The 19,635-nt window shown below is 53.4% G+C and overlaps 1 protein-coding gene across 1 annotated transcript in view; it reads left to right on the top strand.

The window, feature by feature from the left end:
* EPHA8 (EPH receptor A8) overlaps positions 1-19,635 on the top strand; it is a 45,790-nt gene that overhangs the window by 8,812 nt on the left and 17,343 nt on the right. The window contains exons 4-8 of the mRNA XM_004377266.1: positions 1,417-1,540; positions 2,304-2,403; positions 3,761-3,850; positions 5,594-5,658; positions 11,049-11,712. Of these exons, the coding sequence (XP_004377323.1) occupies positions 1,417-1,540; positions 2,304-2,403; positions 3,761-3,850; positions 5,594-5,658; positions 11,049-11,712 (1,043 nt within the window). The remainder of the gene's footprint in view (positions 1-1,416; positions 1,541-2,303; positions 2,404-3,760; positions 3,851-5,593; positions 5,659-11,048; positions 11,713-19,635) is intronic.

Here is a 19,635-nt window from a genome sequence, read left to right as displayed (position 1 = left end):
GCGGCTTAACTTCCTTTGCCTTGACCCTGAGCGCCAGAAGGACTGGGACCCCCTTCCTTCTGGGGCGGCAGGGATAGCATCCTGGAAGAGAACAAGGGTCAAGGGACAGAGCGATGGAGATGGGGACAGGACTGCTGGATAGGGACTTGAGGGCTTGAGGACGAAGGACAGAGGCACAGGGAACTGCGGGGCAGAAGAGTAGGACAGAGGGCAGGACTAAGAGACATGGAGCTGGGGACAGAGAACTGAGGATCGGACACTGGAGATGAGGGGACAAGATTGGAGGAGAGAAGATGAGAGAAGTGGTATGGAGGAGTAGGGGGACAAGGGGCAGGTATGGGGACAGGAGGACACAAAGAAGGGGGATGAGGTTCAGAGGGCTGAAGAAAAAAGGGGCTAGGAATGGCATTGAGAGACAGGGACTGGAGAACAGGGGACAGGAACGGGGCTGGGGGGGGGGGATGAAACAGGGATCAAGGGCCAGGACTGAGAGTCTCAGGATGGGGCTGGGGGCTGGAAGAGAAGAAGGGACAGCAGCAGGGGGAGTGACAGCAGGAGGAGAGGCAGCTGTGGGTGGGCAGGGGAGCGGCCGTGGGCAGAAGGCCAGTGCCAAGAGGGGCGAGCCATGGGGAGATTGAACGGGGCAGGGGCCATAGGGCAGGGGCCTGTCCAGGGCAAGGCTGGCCCAGTCCAGTCACTCAGGGAGCATAGGGTGGAGGTGGGGGTGGGCAGTCAGGACTAAAGGAACTAGAAGGAGACTTCTGGTGGGAGAGGGGCTCGCAGGGGGTACCCATCAGTCTCCCCCAACACCCAGGGCCTCACAGCTACACACACACACACATACACACCCCTTAGACACTCCAAGGCCAGCACAGGAGGCCATCCTGGGTTCGTTCCTGGGTCCAGAGCTGGGCTTTCAACCTGCCTAATCCTAATCCTGATGAATGAATGAATGAATGATCTTCTAGACCCCAGGAGGCTCCAGCCACTGCTCCTTTTCCATGCTCCAGCTGAATCAAACATGCACAGATCCACCCCTTACACATAGACAGCTCACAGAGAGAGAGCCATGGACATGGGCATACTCATTGGATTCACACATATGGACTCAGGCCTGTGGAGACTCACAGGTGTCGACAGCCCCCCCCCCACCACATGCTCATACACACACAGCACCCACAGTCATATACACAGACATATAGCCAGTACACATGTGCACACATGCATGGCGTATACATATACAGACGTGCGCATGAAAATATATGCATCCATGGACAGGAGACCTCAAACCACATGCCTGCCCACACAGACACATACGCATGAAGTAAACCCACACAGGCATGGATAGACTCACAGTCTCCAATGCAGCTGAGGCCGCAGCATTGAGCAGGGACCATTGCGGGGTGGCCCAAGCAGGGGTGACCAGGTGGATGGTGATGAGGCGCAGGCTCCTGGGAGGACTTTTGGGGCCAGGAGAGACCAAGGGCAGAACCCCTCACCCCACTTCACCCTGCGGACAGTGGTGGGGGGCAGCTACTGGGTGAGTAGGGAAGGGGTCAGCTTTGGGGCACAAGAGGGCTGTGCCCTGAGAAGACTTTCCCGGGGCTGGGTGGGGGAAGGTGGTGGTATTTTCATCCCGCAGGATTCTGAGGAGATCATATGGGTCCCTGAGAGTCAGGCGGTGCACCCCCAGCCACGTGCCTCCACTCTTCTCTAGGAGCCAGTGTCCTCCAGACTTGAAGGCTGGCAAGCCCCAGAGCCTCCTGGGGAGGGGACTTTGACAGTCCATCAGCCTGGGAGATATGACTTGTCCAGGGGAGGGGCAGCAGTTGAGGAGGAGGCATGGTCCGGGAGGAGAGGCTGGAGGGGAAGTCTTTGTCCATAGCAGAGGGAAGCATTGTCCAAGGACCAGGGTCCATGCCCTGTCCCATCAACACAGCTGGGTACTCACAGCTGGGGAAGGTTACCCACGCGCATCGGGTGGCCCTGGGGTAGAGACCTGGCGTGTGGACTCCATGTGGGACAGCCAGGAGTCCCTTCTAGCCTAGTTCCTGTGCTGGCGCAGAGCCAGGACTGGCCAGGGTGACTGTTGGAGCTCAGAGGGGAGCCCTGTTTCCAGCTGGGGTCCTGCAGACAGTGGGGTCCATCAGTGCCCCAGCCTGGCCAAATGCCTCTATGCTAAGTCCCTCGCAGTGACCCTGCAGAGCGATCACAGGCCAGGGGAGGGCCCTGCACCTACAGAGATGCCCCCGAGCCCTGCCAGGCTCGCAGCCCCTCTCACTCCCTGGTGTGGATTATTCCAGCACTTTGGGGCCATCTCCGAGGCATCCACATCCAGGCTGACATCCCCTGGCCACCTCGAATTCTCCAGCCTCACCATCATGCGCTGCATCCTTGGGGAATGTAAATCAATTTAAGTATTAGTCTCAGCGAAATGGAACGGGGGAAGGTGACGGTGCTGGAGAAAAAAAGAAATCGCATAATGCCTTCCACAGTCGAACAGGGTGGCTTGAGAATTATCTGTTCTTCTCAGAGCAGGAGAGGGACCCGTCTGATGCCCCACAACAGCCCAGGTAGTAGGCCCAGGAGGGATGCTGACGGACATCTTGCTGATGAGGAAACTGAGGCGCAGATAGGTTACCTGATTAGCTTTGTTGAAGGGCCCTGAGAGACCCTGGAGTCCAGCCTCCCATTTTGCATGTGGGGAGACTGGCCCAGAGAGGGGAACTGACTTCACAGAAGTCACGCAGTCCGGCAATGCAAGAGACAGCCCAGCCCTTGACCAGAAGCGTCTGAATTTCCAAGGCTGGGTGGGCCTGATGCTAAAATTATCTGTATCCCTGATCAAAGCCTGTATGGGCTTGGGATTCCCTTGAGAGACACTCTGAATTCCCTTCCATGGAAGGGGACATGCAGTGGGGAAGATAGAGATGGGGACAGAGGGAGGAGGGGGGAGGGTGGGACAGAGAAGGATCTGGAAGGAACTGGAACAAACAACCCTGGAATCCTGTGGCCCTTCCTGAATCCGATAGGATCGACTTTTGACTTTACCTTTGGATTATCTGAGCCCCCTGGCCGGCTGATCAGGAATCAGCGCAAATGTGATGAGGCTTCCCAGGGGAGGAGAAGGGCATGGAAAGTGGGGTCTGCAGATGGCTGCCCCTGGAGTCAGGTGCTGGAGGTGGAGAATTCTGAGTGGTGGACATTCATTTGGGCTGCCGCTTGGTAGGGGTTGATCTGAGCAGCATCAGACATGACATGAGGAGGGGCCCTCCAGCCATGAGTCCGAGTCTAGGAGGTGGGGTAGGGTGGGGTAGCCCATGGGTCTCTTGTCCCCATCCACTCCCCAGACTAGGTCCTGCTGGTCTGGGGGAGACTGCAGTGCGGCCCCCTCCCCCTCCCCCACCCAGCAGGAGGAGAGAGCTGCCTGACCCAGTTTTCTCTACACTGCCTGAGAGGGAGGGAGGAGGCGGGAAGGCTGCTCCTCTCTGCCTGCGCCCCTGGCATGGGGCCTGCGCGGGGAGGGGGACATCCTTCTGCAGACGGACGTTTGTTCCTCCCCTGATCCCACCTGGCCCCTGGGGTCCCAGGGAGGAGTGGAGAGACCTCCTCCCTGGCTCTGCCAGCCTCCTCTCCAGCGGCCTCCAGGGTCCCTGACAATGGGGAGGTGGGGAGGTGAGAGGAGGAAGAAAATCAGCAAATAAGAGCATCCTCACTCCAACATTTCCTGAGGACACTTGTCTCCATCTCTGAGGGGCAGGCTTAGAGCTGTGCAAATCTCAGGCAGGAGGAAAGTTCCGGGAGGGCCCGGCTTTAACCCTCTGTGACCTGCCCAAGCCAGCTGATCAGGGTCGTTGGAAGGCCATGGCTGGGAGAGGAGGTGCATGGAAGAGACAGTAAAATGGAAAGCTGTGGGCCTCTGGAGCCAAAAGCCCTGTTATAGAAATATCACCAGATAGATCCTAAGGAAGCAGAGGCCCAGGGAGGTAAAGAGACTTACCCAATGACACACAGAAGTTAGCGACAGAGCTAGGATTTGAGCCCTGCTTTCTTATCAGTCCGGTGCACTTTTATACACCATTGGTGAGTGGGTGGGTATAAGGAGAGAGAGAGGCAGGAGGGGTGGAACTTAGAGAAAGGGGGTTAGCATTTTAAGGACCAGTCGTGGGCCAGGCATTGTCCTCCCTGCTATGCAGATGGTTTAACCCAAAACCAGCTGCCATCCAGTCAGCTCCGACTCATGGCAACCCCATGTGTGTCAGAGTAAAAACGTGCTCCATAGAGTTTTCAGTGGCTGAATTTTTGGAAGTAGATCACCAGGCCTTTCCTCCGAGACCCCTCTGAGTGGACTTGAATGGCTAACTTTTTGGTTATCAGCTGAGCAAGTTAACAATTTGCACCACCCCGGGACTCCAATCCTCACCCAACCTTTATGGATTATTATCCCTGTTTACAGATGAGAAAATTGAGGTTCAAGGAGGTGAAGTCACCCACCCACGGTCACCTGCTAATAAGTAGCAATTGGTGACATAAGAGCCCACGGGTGTCTGGCCTCAAAGGTGGCCTCGTCTCTCCTGTGTTGGTGAGGCTGTTCAGAGTTCCCGATGGGCCTGGTTAAGAACCCTGGACAGTTGCCCAAGAGTGCTTGTAGCATAGATTTGCCTTTGGGAGCAGGGCTCCTTCCATCCCTCCACCCTCACCCCCACCCCCGCCCCCACCGTGGTGACCGCTCGCAGGTTCTGCTTCTTGGGCTCAGGCTCTCTGGGATGGTGATCTTGTCTGTGGTTCCAGGTGCCCTGAATGCCAGCTCTGCCAGCTAGAACTGTGGGGCTCCAGACATCTTGCTGAAGTGCTCTGAGGCTCAGTTCTATACATCTGTGAAATAGAGACCGTAATTACCACCTCTCAGGTTATCGTGAGGGCAGCAGACGAGGCATCTGAAGCTCCCACTGCAGAGCTTAGCACATAGTAGATGCTCACTAAAGGCGGTGCTTACCCCTCCAGTCACTCCACACCAAGTGTGCACCGAGAGCCTGTTAGATGCCAGGCACTGTCCTGGGGCACTGATGGTTCTAAAGCCAGGGCCAGCCCTAGGGGTGCGGGGGAGACATGACTTCACAGTACAAACATTATCGAATGCAGCTCGTCACATTAAGTGAGCAAGGGTCAGGTCATCCTTACCACAACCCTGTGAGACAGGAACTATTATCACCCCCATTGTACAGAGGAGGGAACTGAGGCCCAGGGAGATGAAGGGTCTTGCCCAGGGCCACACAGCTCAGGGTCTCTGGCCCAGGCCTCCCGGACTTTGGAGCTCATCTCTTTGCCCCCTACTGCACCACCAGCCTGCTTGGGGCAGGCTGCATTCTGGGTCTGTAGAAGATTGCTCTTGGCCGAGGTGGAAGAAGGCTTCATGGAAGATAGAAAACTTGAACTGGGCCTTGAAGGAGAGGAGAAGTGTGGAAGGGCACCCCAGGCAGAGGAGTCCGTGTGTTGGGGGCTGAGAGTGGGTCAGTGTGGCCGGTCGGGCTGCCTTAGAGGAGCAGAGAAGGGGCCATGGGGGTCTGATATGCTCTTGTTTCCTGTTTTGCAGTGAACTTGCTGGACACGTCGACCATCTACGGGGACTGGGGCTGGCTCACGTATCCGGCTCACGGGGTGAGTGATGGGCAGTGGCCCAGTGCCCTGGGCCCCGGGCAACGTCTTCCCTCTGAGCAGAGAGAACCCTAGAGTCAGAGCCTTGCATCCTAGGCTCTTGGGCTGCAGAACCCGGGTGCCCCAGATTCGAGGACCTTCGTTTCTCGGCCCTGGGCCTATGGTTCACAACGTGCCAAGGCTGAGTCCAGGACGGCCTGGGATGTGGAATTGTTGAGACAGGGCAGGAGGGGCCCTGGCCTGGCCTTGCCCCCTTCAGGATTGGTCCCCTCCCTCATGGCTGCTCCTCCCTCACCAGGAGCTGCCTGGACCCCTGGAACCTCTGTTTGTTCCTCTCTTCCCTGTCAACCAGCTGGGTGGCACTGCCAGCCCCCACTGTGGTCCAGCTCTCAAGCCTATTTCGGCCTCCATGGTGGCCCTGAGCTCAGCCCATCAGGTCACTGTGGTCATGTGATCACAGGAGATGCCCCCTCCCACCCTTCTGGGCATGGCCATTGTTAACCCCTGGGTGTCCAGCAGCAAGGCTGCGTGGCCCGACTCCTCCCTACTCTCATCCAAACCCCAAGAGTAAACTGGCTTTGCCTATGGCAGGGGGCTGGCCTCTGATGGAGACTCACGTCTCGGGACCCTGATCCCATGGTGAGGTCCCATGACTTGCCTGGATGTTGGCTGGGTTGGCATTTCCCCTGAGATCCTGCAGCTAGGAAGGAGCAGGCCTGGCCCAGGTTGGCACTAGGGTGTCTGCCCCTCTCTCCCGCCCAGAGCTCAGGGCTTGATCTTTAGGGTAAGGAGGAGTTGTAAGGTGTTAAGGAGGTGAGGAACACAACCAGACGTGTGTTCTGTTTTGTATGTTTGTTTTTTATTCTGTTATATACATATATATAATTGTGTTTTAGATGAAAGTTTACAGCTCAAGTTAATTTCTCATTTAAAAATTAATACACACATTGTTTTGTGACATTGGCTGTAGTCTCCTCAGTGTGACAGCACACTCCCTCTTTCCACCTCAGGTTCCCCGTGTCCGTTCGTCCAGTTCCTGTCCCTTCCTCCCTTCTCATCTTGCTTTTGGACAGGAGCTGCCCATTTTGTCTCATATATTTGATTGAACTAAGAAGCACGTTCTTCACGTGTGTTATTTTTTGTTTTATAGGTCTGTCTAATCCTTGGCTGAAGAGTGGGCTTCAGGAATGGTTTCAGTTCTAGGTTAACAGAGCATCCAGGGGCCATAGTTTCAGGGGTTCCTCCAGTCTCTGTCAGACCAGTAAGTCTGGTCTTTTATTCATGAATTTGAATTCTGTTCTACATTTTTCTCCCGCTGTGTCCAGGACACTCTATTGTGATCCCTGTCAGAGTGGTCATTGGTGGTAGCCAGGCGCCATCTAGTTCTTCTGGGCTCAGGCTGGTAGAGTCTCTGGTTCCTGTGGTCCTTTGGTCCTTTGGGCTAATGTTTTCCTTGTTTCTTTGGTTCTCTTCATTCTCCTTTGCTCTGAGTGGGATGGGACCAATAGATGTATCTTAGATGGCCACTCACAAGCTTTTAAGACCCCAGATGCTACTTACCAAAGTGGGATGTAAAACGTTTTCTTTATGAACTATGTTATGCCAGTTGACCTAGATGTGCCCTGAGACTGTGGTCCCCAGCCCCCAGCCCCAGCTACTTGGTTCTTCAGAATGTTTGGATGTGTCTAGGAAACTTCTATGCTTTTGCTTTGGTCAAGTTGTTCTGACTTCAAGTTGCTTCTGACTTATCGTGTGTTGTCTTTCCCTTCCCCAAAGTTAACGCTTGTCTACTATGCAGTTAGTGATTTCCCTTCCTTCTTCCTCCCCACCCTTGTAACCATCTAAGAATGCTTTCTTCTGTATGTAAGTCTTTTCTTGAGTTCTTATAATAGTGGTCTCATACAATATTGGTACTTTTGTGACTGACTTATTTCACTCAGCATAATGCCCTCCAGATTCATCTATGTTGTGAGATGTTTCAGGGATTCATCATTGTTCTTTATGGTTGCATAGTATTCCATTGTGTGTATGTACCATACTTGGTTTATTCATCCATCTGTTGAGGGCATTTAGGTTGTTTCCATCTTTTTTCTATTGTGAACAGTGCTGCAATGAAGATGGGTGTGCGTATGTCTATTCGTGTAATGGCTCTTATTTCTTTAGAGTGTATTCCTGGGAGTGGGATTGCCGGATCGTATGGTATTTCTATTTCTAGCTTTCCAAGGAATCGCCGCGTATCATTTGCCACGGTGGTTGTACCATTTTACATTCCCAGACGTGTGTTTTGGACGACCACACTGGTACCCCTAGGCTCCTTGGTTTACGTGGCACTGCAAAGCATGGCTCAGAGTTCTCTCTTATCGTTTGGGAGTTAGAACAAAGAATAACAGCTTCTATTCACATGGCTCTTAACAATTCACAGACATCGTCGCATTTAATCCCCACAGCCCATCCGGCAGGGCGGGTGCAGCCACCCCATTTCACAGATGGGGAAGCCAAGGCTTAGGCAGTGAGAAATAACTTGCCCACCATCAGACAGATTCCAAGTGATGGCGAGTTGGGGCTTGCACTCAGATCTGTCTGGGCCCAGAGCCCATGATGAATCCCTTATATCCCATTGTGAAATGCAGGTAGTCAGGCCTGTCTGTGTCCTCATTGTGAGGGGTGGGAGGCACCCCTGCATTGCCTGGTGAACCAGGGACACCTCCCGTCTTTATGGGAGATTCATAGAGCATAAAGCAGGTGAGGAACATGACCAGATGTGTGTTTTGGATGACCAGTCTGGTAATCTAAGAGACTGGACTTGCCCAGACAGCAGAGACAGCTAGACAAGATCCCTGGCTCCCAAACCCTAGACCTTGAACCTGTGCCCAGTTAGCAGGTGAATCTTACGGATGCTCCCACTCTGGAGGCCTGGGAGAAGCCTGGGAACCTTTTGTTTAATAAGCTTCCCAGGTGATTTTCCTGCCCAGCTGGGTGGGGGACCCTTGGAGATGTTCTGACCGCCCCTCAGATTCTGGGATCTGTTACACAGCCTGGGTTCAAGAGTCATCCAGCGCTGTCTCTAGTAGGTGGCACAGCCTAAAGGGCAAGGACGTTGGGTCCAGATGACAGTGCTCTGCTTCCTATAATCAGTGTGACTTGGGTAAGTCACCTACCTCGCCTTGACCTCCTCTTTCATGCCCTGGGGATGATAATGGATGTTCCATGCAGTTGTTGACAATGGGATGATGTGTGAAAATGGCCTGGTGATTTACTGATGAGAAACAGGAAGCTCTGAGAGGTTAAGGGGGCAGGAAGTCTGGCCCAGAACTCGTGTTCTTAGCAGGCATGTCCCTCCCTCTGCTCCCAGGTAACCCCCCCACCTTGACCTCTGCCACGGGGATGTGCTCTGCCTCCTATGGTGAATTAATAGCTATTAGCACTGCCTTGGGGCCTTGATGGCACAGGGGTTAAGAGCTCAGCTTCTAACCAAAAGGTCGGCAGTTTGAAACCATCAGCTGCTCCGTGGAATCCCTATGGGGCAGTTCTACTCTGTCCTATGGGGTCGCTATGAGTTGGAATCAACTCGATGGCAATGGGTTTGGTTTGGTTTTAGTAGCACTGCCTTGGGGCCCTGGTGGTGTAGTAGTTAAGAGCTCAGCTGCTAACCAAAAGATCGGTAGTTCAAATCAACTAGCTGCTCCTTGGAAACCCTATGGGGGCAGTTCTACTCTGTCCTAGAGGGTCGACATGAGTTCTTATAATAGTGGTCTCATACAATATTTATACTTTTGTGACTGATAGCAACGGGTTTGGTTTTTGTTTTCAGCACTGCCTTGGGTGGTGCAAACAGTTAATGCATTCAGCCGCTAACCAAAAGGTTGGAGGTTTGAATCCACCCAGAGACACCTCAGAAGAAAGGCTTGGCAATCTATTTCTGAAAAATCAGCCACTGAAAACCCTATGGAGCACAGTACTACTCTGACACCCATTGGGTTGCTATGAGTTGAAATCCATTTGATGTCTGAGGTGAGGGGGCACATTTATTTCCATTGTCTCCCTTGAGCCTCACCACCCCCTGGGTAGATGGGAAAGGCAGGCACTCGCTACCCCATTTTACAGATGAGAAGCCTGAGGCTCAGAAGCAAGGTGTGATGTACCCAGGACCGCACAGCTGGTTGGCTGCATTTTGTTCCTGGAAGAGGACAGAGTTGCAGAGTGAAGGTGGGGTTCGAGGAGGGGTATCCTAGGATCAGTTTCCCAGACTAGAGAGGCAGGTGGGGTGGCAGTGGCAGCCAGCATTGGTGGGGGTGTCCTAGGTGGAGAACAGGGCTGATTCTACACTGTACCCAGCCTCTGGGCATCCCTGCCACTGTCCACGTCGGCAGCAGCTCCTGGTCTGGCAGGACTGGGCCAGGGCACTGGCACTGGTCGGGCGGCTGGAGCCGACTCAGATGAGCTGATTAATTTATCTGGAGCCCTGGCAGGAAACAGACAGGGAGCAGCTGGTCGGCTCTTTGGTGCTCCATTAATTGTGACAATGACTTTAACCCCAGATGTGACGCAGTATTACCCAGAGACCCCTGCTGCAGAGTGGGGCGCAGGGCAGGGGTCCTTGGGGTGGGGAAGCAGGATGCATAACCTCTTTCAGGTGAGCCTGGAGTGCCCTGGAGCCCTTTTGGAAGCAGGACTTCTTCCCCAGTGGCCCCTGGAGGCAGGTGGGCTGGGAAGATGCTGGCAGCTCAGCGCTGTATCCACCCTATTTGTGGGGTGCATCCCCATGCCAGCCTGAGCTAGGCACTTTGCAGGCATTTTTTCATTTCATCTTCTCAGACGTCACTGAGTGGGGCCTCTTTGAGCCCCATTTTACAGATGTGGGCACTGAGGGTTGAGACCAGTCAGCTGGCCAAGAGAGGTCAGGCAGAGGGGCTTATGCAGGGCAGGAAGAGACTTGAGATACCTGTGGTCCCCGCTTGACCCCCATAGATTTGCAGAGCGCCACAGGGCATGGTCTACAACGCTCCCCTTTTTAAAGCAAAATAGGAGCCTTACTTCAAGCACAGTTGCACATAGATACCCAACAGAGGAAATGGATCAAGGTGTTGCTGCCCTGGTGGAAGCCAGGATAGAGACCTCAGCCCGTTCCCTCCTCCTGCCCCCCAGTTCCTCCTCAGAGACCTCAGGAGTCCACTTCCCCAGAGGATGTGGTACCCTCTGAGACCACACCTGTTTAGTGCCTGGCATCTGGCAGCTATGACAATCCACCAGAAGGTCAGCTCCTTGAGGACAGAGAACATGCTAGTCTTTTTTCCCAGCATGCCTCTAGCACAATGCCTGGCATGTGGCAAGGGTGTCTGGCTAAAGTGAGGGATGCTGACCCTGCCCTCTGGCGGTGTTCTCTCTGCCCACAGTGGGACTCCATCAACGAGGTGGACGAGTCCTTTCGGCCCATCCACACCTACCAGGTGTGCAACGTCATGAGCCCCAACCAGAACAATTGGCTGCGCACCAGCTGGGTGCCCCGCGACGGCGCCCGGCGTGTGTACGCCGAGATCAAGTTCACCCTGCGCGACTGTAACAGCATGCCCGGTGTGCTGGGCACCTGCAAAGAGACCTTCAACCTGTACTACCTGGAGTCAGACCGTGACCTGGGTGCCAGCACACAAGAAAGCCAGTTCCTCAAAATCGACACCATCGCGGCTGATGAGAGCTTCACAGGCGCTGACCTGGGCGTGCGGCGCCTCAAGCTCAACACCGAGGTGCGCGGTGTGGGCCCTCTCAGCAAGCGCGGCTTCTACCTAGCCTTCCAGGACATCGGCGCCTGCCTCGCCATCCTCTCCCTTCGTATCTACTACAAGAAGTGCCCGGCCATGGTGCGCAACCTGGCAGCCTTCTCGGAGGCAGTGACCGGGGCCGACTCGTCTTCACTGGTGGAGGTGCGGGGCCAGTGCGTGCGGCATTCAGAGGAGCGGGACACACCCAAGATGTACTGCAGCGCCGAGGGCGAGTGGCTGGTGCCCATTGGCAAGTGCGTGTGCAGTGCCGGTTACGAGGAGCGGCGGGATGCCTGTGTGGGTGAGCGCGCCACAGCTTGGGTGGGGCAGCAGGGCGCTCTGGCTGGGAGAGGCTGCTGGGGGCGTGGGGAGGGACGTCATAACCAGCAGGCATCAGCATGGTGCACACAGCTCTGGGAAGATGGGTAAACTCAGCACAACTCCAGGACACCGGTGTGTGCGTCGGGCAGGCAGGAAACAGACTACAGCCGGGTGGTCAACTCAGTGGGCATCGTGGAGGGTACAGCTAAGGGCATCTGTGAGACTGGGTCCACTACTGGGTACACACTTGTGTTAGGGATCAATACTGCTAGCTAACTTATGCCAGGCGTTGTTCTAATCACTTTTCGTGTATTAATTCATTTAATCCCCATAACTACCATGTGACGTAGGAACTCTTATTATCCTGGTTTTATAGATGAGGAAGCTGAGGCACAGAGCGGTGAAGTGATTGCCCAAGGTCACACAGCTAGGAATTGGCACAGCTGTGATTTGAACCCAGAAGTCTGGCTGCAGAGTCCATGCCCTTAACCACTCAGCTTCTAGACTGTGGGGCCCTGGTGAGTGAGTGCAGAAGGGGGGTGTTGTGGAGGTCTGTGGGAAGGTGCCCACAGAGAGCACAGTCTAGGTTGGCTGGTGTGTCACTGGGACACCAGCAGCGGGTTCAGGGGGAACTTACCCAGGGGTCTGTGGGAGAGGACAGCCTTGTGAAGGAGGATAGCAGAGAGCACTGGCCCATGACATAGCATGGCACCTGTAGCTGGGGTGTACTGCTGGGTTGCCCATGTCAGAACTGGGGACAGGGTGTGTGCGTGTGTGCATGCGTGTATGCGTGTGTGCACATACACGCGTGCACTTGTGCATGTGTGTGAACATGCACGTTTGCATATGTGTTTATGTGTGTGCACGAATGGAGTTATGTGTGTGTGCATATGTAGGCTAACAATTACAAGTGACACACTTGGGAGAGGTCCAGCGGTTTGTGCCTGGTGACTAACTGAAAGACTGGCAGTTTGAATCCATCTGGTGCCAGGGAAGAAAGGCCTGGTGATCTCCTTCCATAAGATTACAGCCATGGAGAGCCCTATGGAGCAGTTCTACTTTGCCACACATGAGGTTACCATGAGTTGGAATCGACTCGACAGCACCAGGTTATACAAGGTAGTTGTAGAGTCCAGCTCAGTCCAGCTTAGAAGGTGTCCAGTCCAAAGAGCCCTAGAACCAAGACCTTCCGTCCAGCCACCAGGCCCTTCCCAGCCTCTCCCTGGGGCTCTCTGGTTTCCTTAAGAAATCTTTCTTCACATCCCCAGCTGCTGCGAGTCTTCGCTTCTCCTGGGCCCTAAACACCTTGTGTGACTTTTTGTTTCTGGATGCGTTCTACCCTCTATGGCCTAGTTTGCTAGGCTCCCCAAGCCACCAGCCTCTCCTGGTGCTTCTCCTGACGGAAATCCCTGTCCTTCTCAACTTCCCGCTGGGTAATAATAATAACAAGCATTCCTGTTGCTATTATAACTTACATTCCATTTTACAGATGGGGAAAGTGGGGCTTAGGTATCACTGCTGGTAAGAGGTGGGGCTGGGACCTGAAGTCAGATCTGTCTTGCTCTGAGCCGGATCTAGACTTTTAACCTATGCCTGGCCTACCCCTGGCTGCTTTCCCTTCTAGAAGTGCATCCCGATGTCCCCTTATTCTGATGGGGATAATAAGTACATTGACAACAATTTTTTGAATATTTGCCATGTGCCGGGCACTCTGATAAACACTCCTTACATGTTATGTAAGTGCTCAAATGCTCATTCAGTGTAGTATCAGCTGTGTCCCAGCCACTGGGGAGTCCTTGCCTTCATGGAGGGAAGTCCTCTAAGGTGTCTTAGCATCCTAGGACTGTTGTACAAAATACCACAAGCTGGGTGGCTTATAAGAACTGAAATTTATTGTCTCATAGTTTTGGAGGCTAGACATCCAAATCAGGGCATCAGCTGTGTTGCTTCCTTCTGAGAGCTCTGAGAGAGGGACTGTTTCATGCCTCTCTCCTAGCTTCTGGCAGCTCCTGGCAACCCTTGGCATTCCTTGACTTGCATTTGCCTCTAGTCACACGGCCGTCCTTCTTCTGTCTATCTCTCTGTGTCTGTTCTCTTTTATAAAACACCACGCAGATGGGATTAAGACCCACCCTACTGCAGTGTGACCTCCTGTTAACCGGTAACAGCTTCAAAAACCAATTTCCAAACAGGGTGATGTTCACAGGTACCAGGGCTTAGGACTTCAACATATCTTTTTAGGGATACAATTCAATCTATAATGCTAAGTACCAATTTTACATTATATCCCCATGTTACCGACAAGAAAAAGTGAGGCCCCTCAACTACTAAGTAGCAGAGTAGGGATTCAACCCCAGGTTGTCTGACTCCAAAGCCCTGAACTGCTTCCTCTGTCCACAAAGCCCTCTTCAGAGTGCAGCTTTCCTTCTCCCAGGATGACATTTGAACAGTTTATAACTGGTACAGCATAAGCCGTCACAAATGGGCTGACTGGCCAGTGCAGACCTGCTCAAGGTCAGCCCTGCTGCCCCAACTCTGGATATAGCCGGCTGGCACACATAAGCCAGTTGTTTGCACAGAACACACTTGTACGCAGGAAGGAGACTTGTCCTCCTGACTCCGGGGCTGGGAGAGGCCAAGACCACTCCCGTTTCCTAGCACTGTTGGTGCCTTAATAAAAAATAATAAATGCCAAAGGAGGGTTAGGAAATTGCGGCATATTTTGCATTTAAGATTTAAATCACAATACAGCATAATTATGTCAGTTGTAAGATAATTACATGTTCTATAAAAAATACTAATTCCTAGTGCATGCAGGCATGCGGTCTGGGGACGAGGTGCCAGTTTTAAGTCGCATGAGGAGAGACTCTTCTCAGCCCTAGTGGCGGGCCTCTGGGACCGTCTGTGAAACCTCATTCGGAAAGAACGTCCTTCATGCAGGGGACCTCGGCCCAAGAGCCCTCTCAGCAACCCCCATCCCCGCCCTCTGGAGGCCCTAGTCCTCCTTGGTGGACAGCCGGGGAGTGGGGAGAGTAGGGGCCAGGCAGGAGCTGGGGACGGAGTGGAGGGGCCTTTCCTGGGCTCCTTGAGGGTCCTCTCACAGCTGTGCTGCCCTGGTCCCCTGGGAACACCTTGCCCCCACCCAACTTTGAGCAGGTCTTATGGGCACCTCCTGAGGTCCCTGGGCTGCATAGCAATTCTCTCTAAGCAAACAGTCAAGAGGAAGGGCAGAAGAGGGGCTCCCTCTTACCCAGCCCTGAACCCCCTCCCCTCTAGAGATGGGAGAAGGCGTGTGGAGCCTAAGGCTGCGGCAGGGGCTGGGGCACAGTGACAGCACCCTCCCAGCCTCCAGTTGCCCACCTCACTAGTTTTGCCCTCGAAGCTTCCTTCAGAAGGTGGCCAGGTGGCACTTGGTTTTACATATGAAGAAAATAAGGCCCAGGAGGAGAAGATGCTACCCAGGTCACGTGGCTCTTTGGAGGCCTTGCTGAGACTGGACTCGGAGACCCATGGAAGCACGTCAGGCCCAGGCGGAACCAGTCCAGTTTCTTCTTGTTAGTTGCCGTCTAGTCCATTCCAACACATAGTAACCCCATGTGTGCAGAGTAGAACTGCCCCGTAGGGTTTTCAAGGCTGTGACCTTTGGAAGCAGATTGTCAGGCCTGAAGTGCCTGTGGGTAGGTTCAAACCACCAGCCTTTCAGACAGTAGTCGAGGGCTTAACCATTTGCATCACCAGCTTACCAGCAGGGATATGGACGCCCAGAAAGGTGGAGTGACTCACCCGAGGACACACAGCTAGGAGTGGTTGGTCGGATCTCATATCTCCCAGCTCCGCCCACTACACAGTTCCTGACCCAGTGACCCCAACCTGGATGCACTACCCACCCCAACCCCACTCCACAAACAGGAAGGACCCCTTGAAGTGTCACCCAGTGGAGCAGCAGCCAAGAGTCTGAAGTCCCAGTTGCTGTCCTCCCTGTCACCTGGACGCAGAATATAAATCACCCTCCGCGGCCCTAATCATCTTTCTATAAATATCAGAGTCTCATTTCGGAGGGGGAGCATGAACGATGAGCTCTTTTGCCTTCCTGACTGTGTTTAAAATCTGATTTAGAATTAATTTCCTTTGGTCGTCCACCGGCGACACCTTATTTGTCAAATCTCAAGCTCATTGCTGGGGAGAGGAGAGAGGTGGCCGGGGCCACAGGCAGCTGCCAGCCTGACAGGCGGTCTGGGCAAGGTGCCCTCGGCAGGGGCAGGAGCCCCTCCTGGCTCTCGGCCCGGCACCCGGGTGCCCACAGACTCCGGAAGCGCCCTGGGTCGATGGGCAGGGCCGGGCCCCAGCTCAGAGCTGCTCCATCTGTCTCAGCCATTCATTCCCGGCCCAGCCTCCAGGTCTCCAGGCTCCCCGAGGCCTGGTGATTAGTACTCTTATTAAAGATTATTTTATTTTCATTGCTCGGATTAACCTGGCCTTGACATGTTGTAGCCATATGGGTATTAGCCGAGCATGTGAGAATGCCAACTGGTGAGAGGTAGAGTGCCATGGCCGTCGCCAAGCTCTGGGCTCCCCCACCTAGGTTTGCGTCCTGGCTCAGCTAAGGAGCCTGGGGCGAGGCACTCGAGCACTCAGAGCCTCTGTTGCCTCTCTGCCAAATGGATGTATGAATGCTGACAACACAGAATTGTAACAATAATAAGTGCCAGGTAATGCCCTGGCATGAATTCTGGTGGCACAGTGGTTAAGAGCTATGGCTGCTAACCAAAAGGTCATTTGAAACCACCAGCCAGCTGCTCCTTGGAAACCCTATGGGACAGTTTTGCTCTGACCTATAGGGTTGCTATGAGACAGAACCGACTTGATGGCCGTGGGTTTTTTTTTTTTTAACTCATGTAATCCTGGGTGGTGCAATTGGTTAACAAGCTCGGCTGAGATTCAAGTCCACCCAGCGGCACCTCAGAAGAAAGGCCTGGTGATCTGCTTCTGAAAAATCAACCATCGAAACCCCTATGGAGCACAGTTCTACTCTGACACACATGGGGTTGTCATGCATCAGAATTGACTCCACAGCAACTGGTTAATCCTTCCAACAGCCCTAGGAGGCATGATATTGATATTATCCCCATTTTACAGATGAGGAAACTGAGGCCTAGCAACCTGCCCAATGCCACTTAGCTAAGTGTGTTAGGCATGAAGAGGAACCCAGGCAGCCTGCTTTCAAGTTTCTGCCTTTAACTGATAAGGACTAGATGAACTTTGTAAATAGTCAGGGATTTACAAAACGAAGGCTGTTGTGCTGTCCTTCCGACGTGCATCACACGAGGTGTCACCATTCCTTCCCTTGTCATCTCCCCGATTGGTCTGAAAGCACCTTGAGAACAGGACCAGCTCTTGTTTATCTTGGGTCGCCCACACTTGGCCACAGGAGGAGTTCAACAAATGTTGATTGAAGGAAGGGATGAGGGATAGTATAAGCTCACGGTCCCCGAGATGCTCATCATCCTGGCTCCTGTAATTACAGTGAGGATTGCTGTCATTCCGTTCAACAACAGGTTCGACAAGTATTTGCTGACAAAGTGCAAAGCCCTCTCCCAGTGATGCCTCTTGTGCCAGCTTGTTGGGCCTGTAAGCTCATAGCAGCCTTAGTGCCAAGGAGCAAGGGCAGGTCTTTGCTGGGCATCCTGGGGGACTTCTGGGAGGAGGAGGTGAGATTGCAGCGTGTCAACAGGGCCCCCATGACTCTGAGCTCCCAGCCCCGAGCCCAGCCTCCAGTCAGGCCTGAGTCCCCTTGGGGTTCCCTGAGATGGGAGGAGACACCTCAAAACTGAGGCGTATGTTCCCTAACTCCCCAGCCCGTAGGCTCCTTCTGTCTCCATCCAGTGCCTCTGAGTCTGTGAAGCAATTTATGGGCATCACCATTTCTCCGGATTTCAGGCTGTCTCTCACGTTTGCAGAATTTTACAAATTAAGCTGGTTTTGGCTGTTATGATAAAAAGATACGATCGCCAAAGAAGATAATGCTCTGAAATGACCTGCTGTCTTTCCAAATGGAGCGTCTCTCGAGCTCTGAGTTTTCCAGAACAGGATTTGGTGGAGGGGATTGCAGCAAACTTCCTGGTGCTCCCTGTCACAGAGGAATTCAGTTCCATGGTGGGCCTGGGAGCTGCCTGGCTGGGTTGCATCTGGTTTCATGGGGTTCTGTCTCTGCCTGGAGCAGATGATGGTGGGATCAGCTCAGTTGAAAACCCCCACCAGCATTGATGTAGCTTCTGCTTGGCCCAGCCCTGTGCCAGGCACTGGGGACTTTGAGATGAATTGAGGCAGCTCTGCCCTTATTCATGGGGGCGGTGGGGGCACAGTGGTAGAATTCTAGCTTTTCACACAGGAAATCTCGGTTCAATCCCTGGCCAACACACCTCATGTGCAGCCACCTCTCGTCTGTCAGTGGAGGCTTGTGTGTTGCTGTGATACTAAACAGATTTCAGCAGAGGTTCCAGACTAAGATAGTCTAGGAAGAAAGGCCTGGTGATCTACTTGTGAAAATCAGCCAGTGAAAACCCAATGGATCACAACAGTCCAATCCTGTTGTGCATGAGGTTGCAATGAGTCAGGGGCCAGCTCGAAGACAGCTAGCAACAACAGCCCTTATTCATAAAGATCTGCCCACGAGAATCTCCCAGTCTATGGAGAGAGTCAGACACACAGATAAATAAGTACAGCTATTCTGTTACAGGTGGTGAGACAGAACAGGACTGTGTGTGTGTGTGGAGGGTCACTTCTATCTCTGTGTGTGTGTGTGTGTGTGTGCACACGCATATCAGTGTGCATGTATGTGTACATGTGGAGATGCCCAGAAAATCTTCATGGAAAAGACAGTTAAAATGAATCTTGAAGGATGAGTTTGACAGGTGGACAAAGCAGAAAAGGCATTTCAGGAAGAAGACACAGCATGTGCAAAGGCCCGGAGGCAGGAAGCAGCCTGCAGAGTGTGGGGAATGGCCAGTCCTTCAGCTTGGCTTGAGGATAAGGTGTGAGGTTGGCACAGAAGGAGGCTGCAGTGGGTTTGGGGCTTGCAGGGAGGGCTCTGAATGCCAGGCTTTATAGTTTAGGCCACGGGGAGCCTGTGCGGGGTTTGAACAGGCAGTGATATCGTCAGGTGTGCATTGAAGAGAGTCCTCAACCTAGAACATTCCTGCTTCCTGCATAGCCAACTCCATCTTATCCTTTAGGCCACAGTTCAAATGTCCTCTCCTGAGAGCAGCCTACCCTGACCACCCCGTTGGGGAAGGTGGCTCCTCCCACCACATCATCCTCTATTTCCCTCCTAGAAGTAATCACAGCCTGTTTACAGTGGTTCTCCCCATCTAAATACCAGCTCCCTGAGGGCAGATACTAGGCTTCCAGGGCCTAGAACAGTGCCTGGCACACAGTCGGTGCTCAGTAAGTGCTGGCTGAACGCATGAATGATCAGGCAGGGAGCTGTGATTGAAGGGGGCGGGGCTGGCGGCTGGCAGCCAACTTGGTGTCTGCTATGGTGGCAGAGGTGTGGGGAGGAGGGCCAGGTATGAGAAAGTTAGTCCCAGACACGGTGACTGGTGACCGTATGGATCTGGGAGGGGAAGCTTGTAAGACTCAGATTCTCAGACCTCAGCCCTAACTCAGGTGAGGCCAGGAATCTTTTTCTTCCCTTTATTTATTTATTTTTTATTGTACTTCAGGTGAAGGCTTACAGAACAAATAGTTTCGCATGACACACTAGTACACATATTGTTTTGTGACATTGGTTAACAACCCCACAACATGTCAACCCTCTGCCTTCTCGACCTTTTTTTTTTTGGTGAAAATATACATAGCCAAAGATACAGTATTTCAAAAATTTCTACATGCACAGTTCAGTGAC

This window comes from Trichechus manatus, unplaced genomic scaffold, assembly GCF_000243295.1.
Source record: "Trichechus manatus latirostris isolate Lorelei unplaced genomic scaffold, TriManLat1.0 scaffold00048, whole genome shotgun sequence".
NCBI lineage: Eukaryota > Metazoa > Chordata > Mammalia > Sirenia > Trichechidae > Trichechus > Trichechus manatus.
This window is presented reverse-complemented; position numbering and strand designations above follow the sequence as displayed.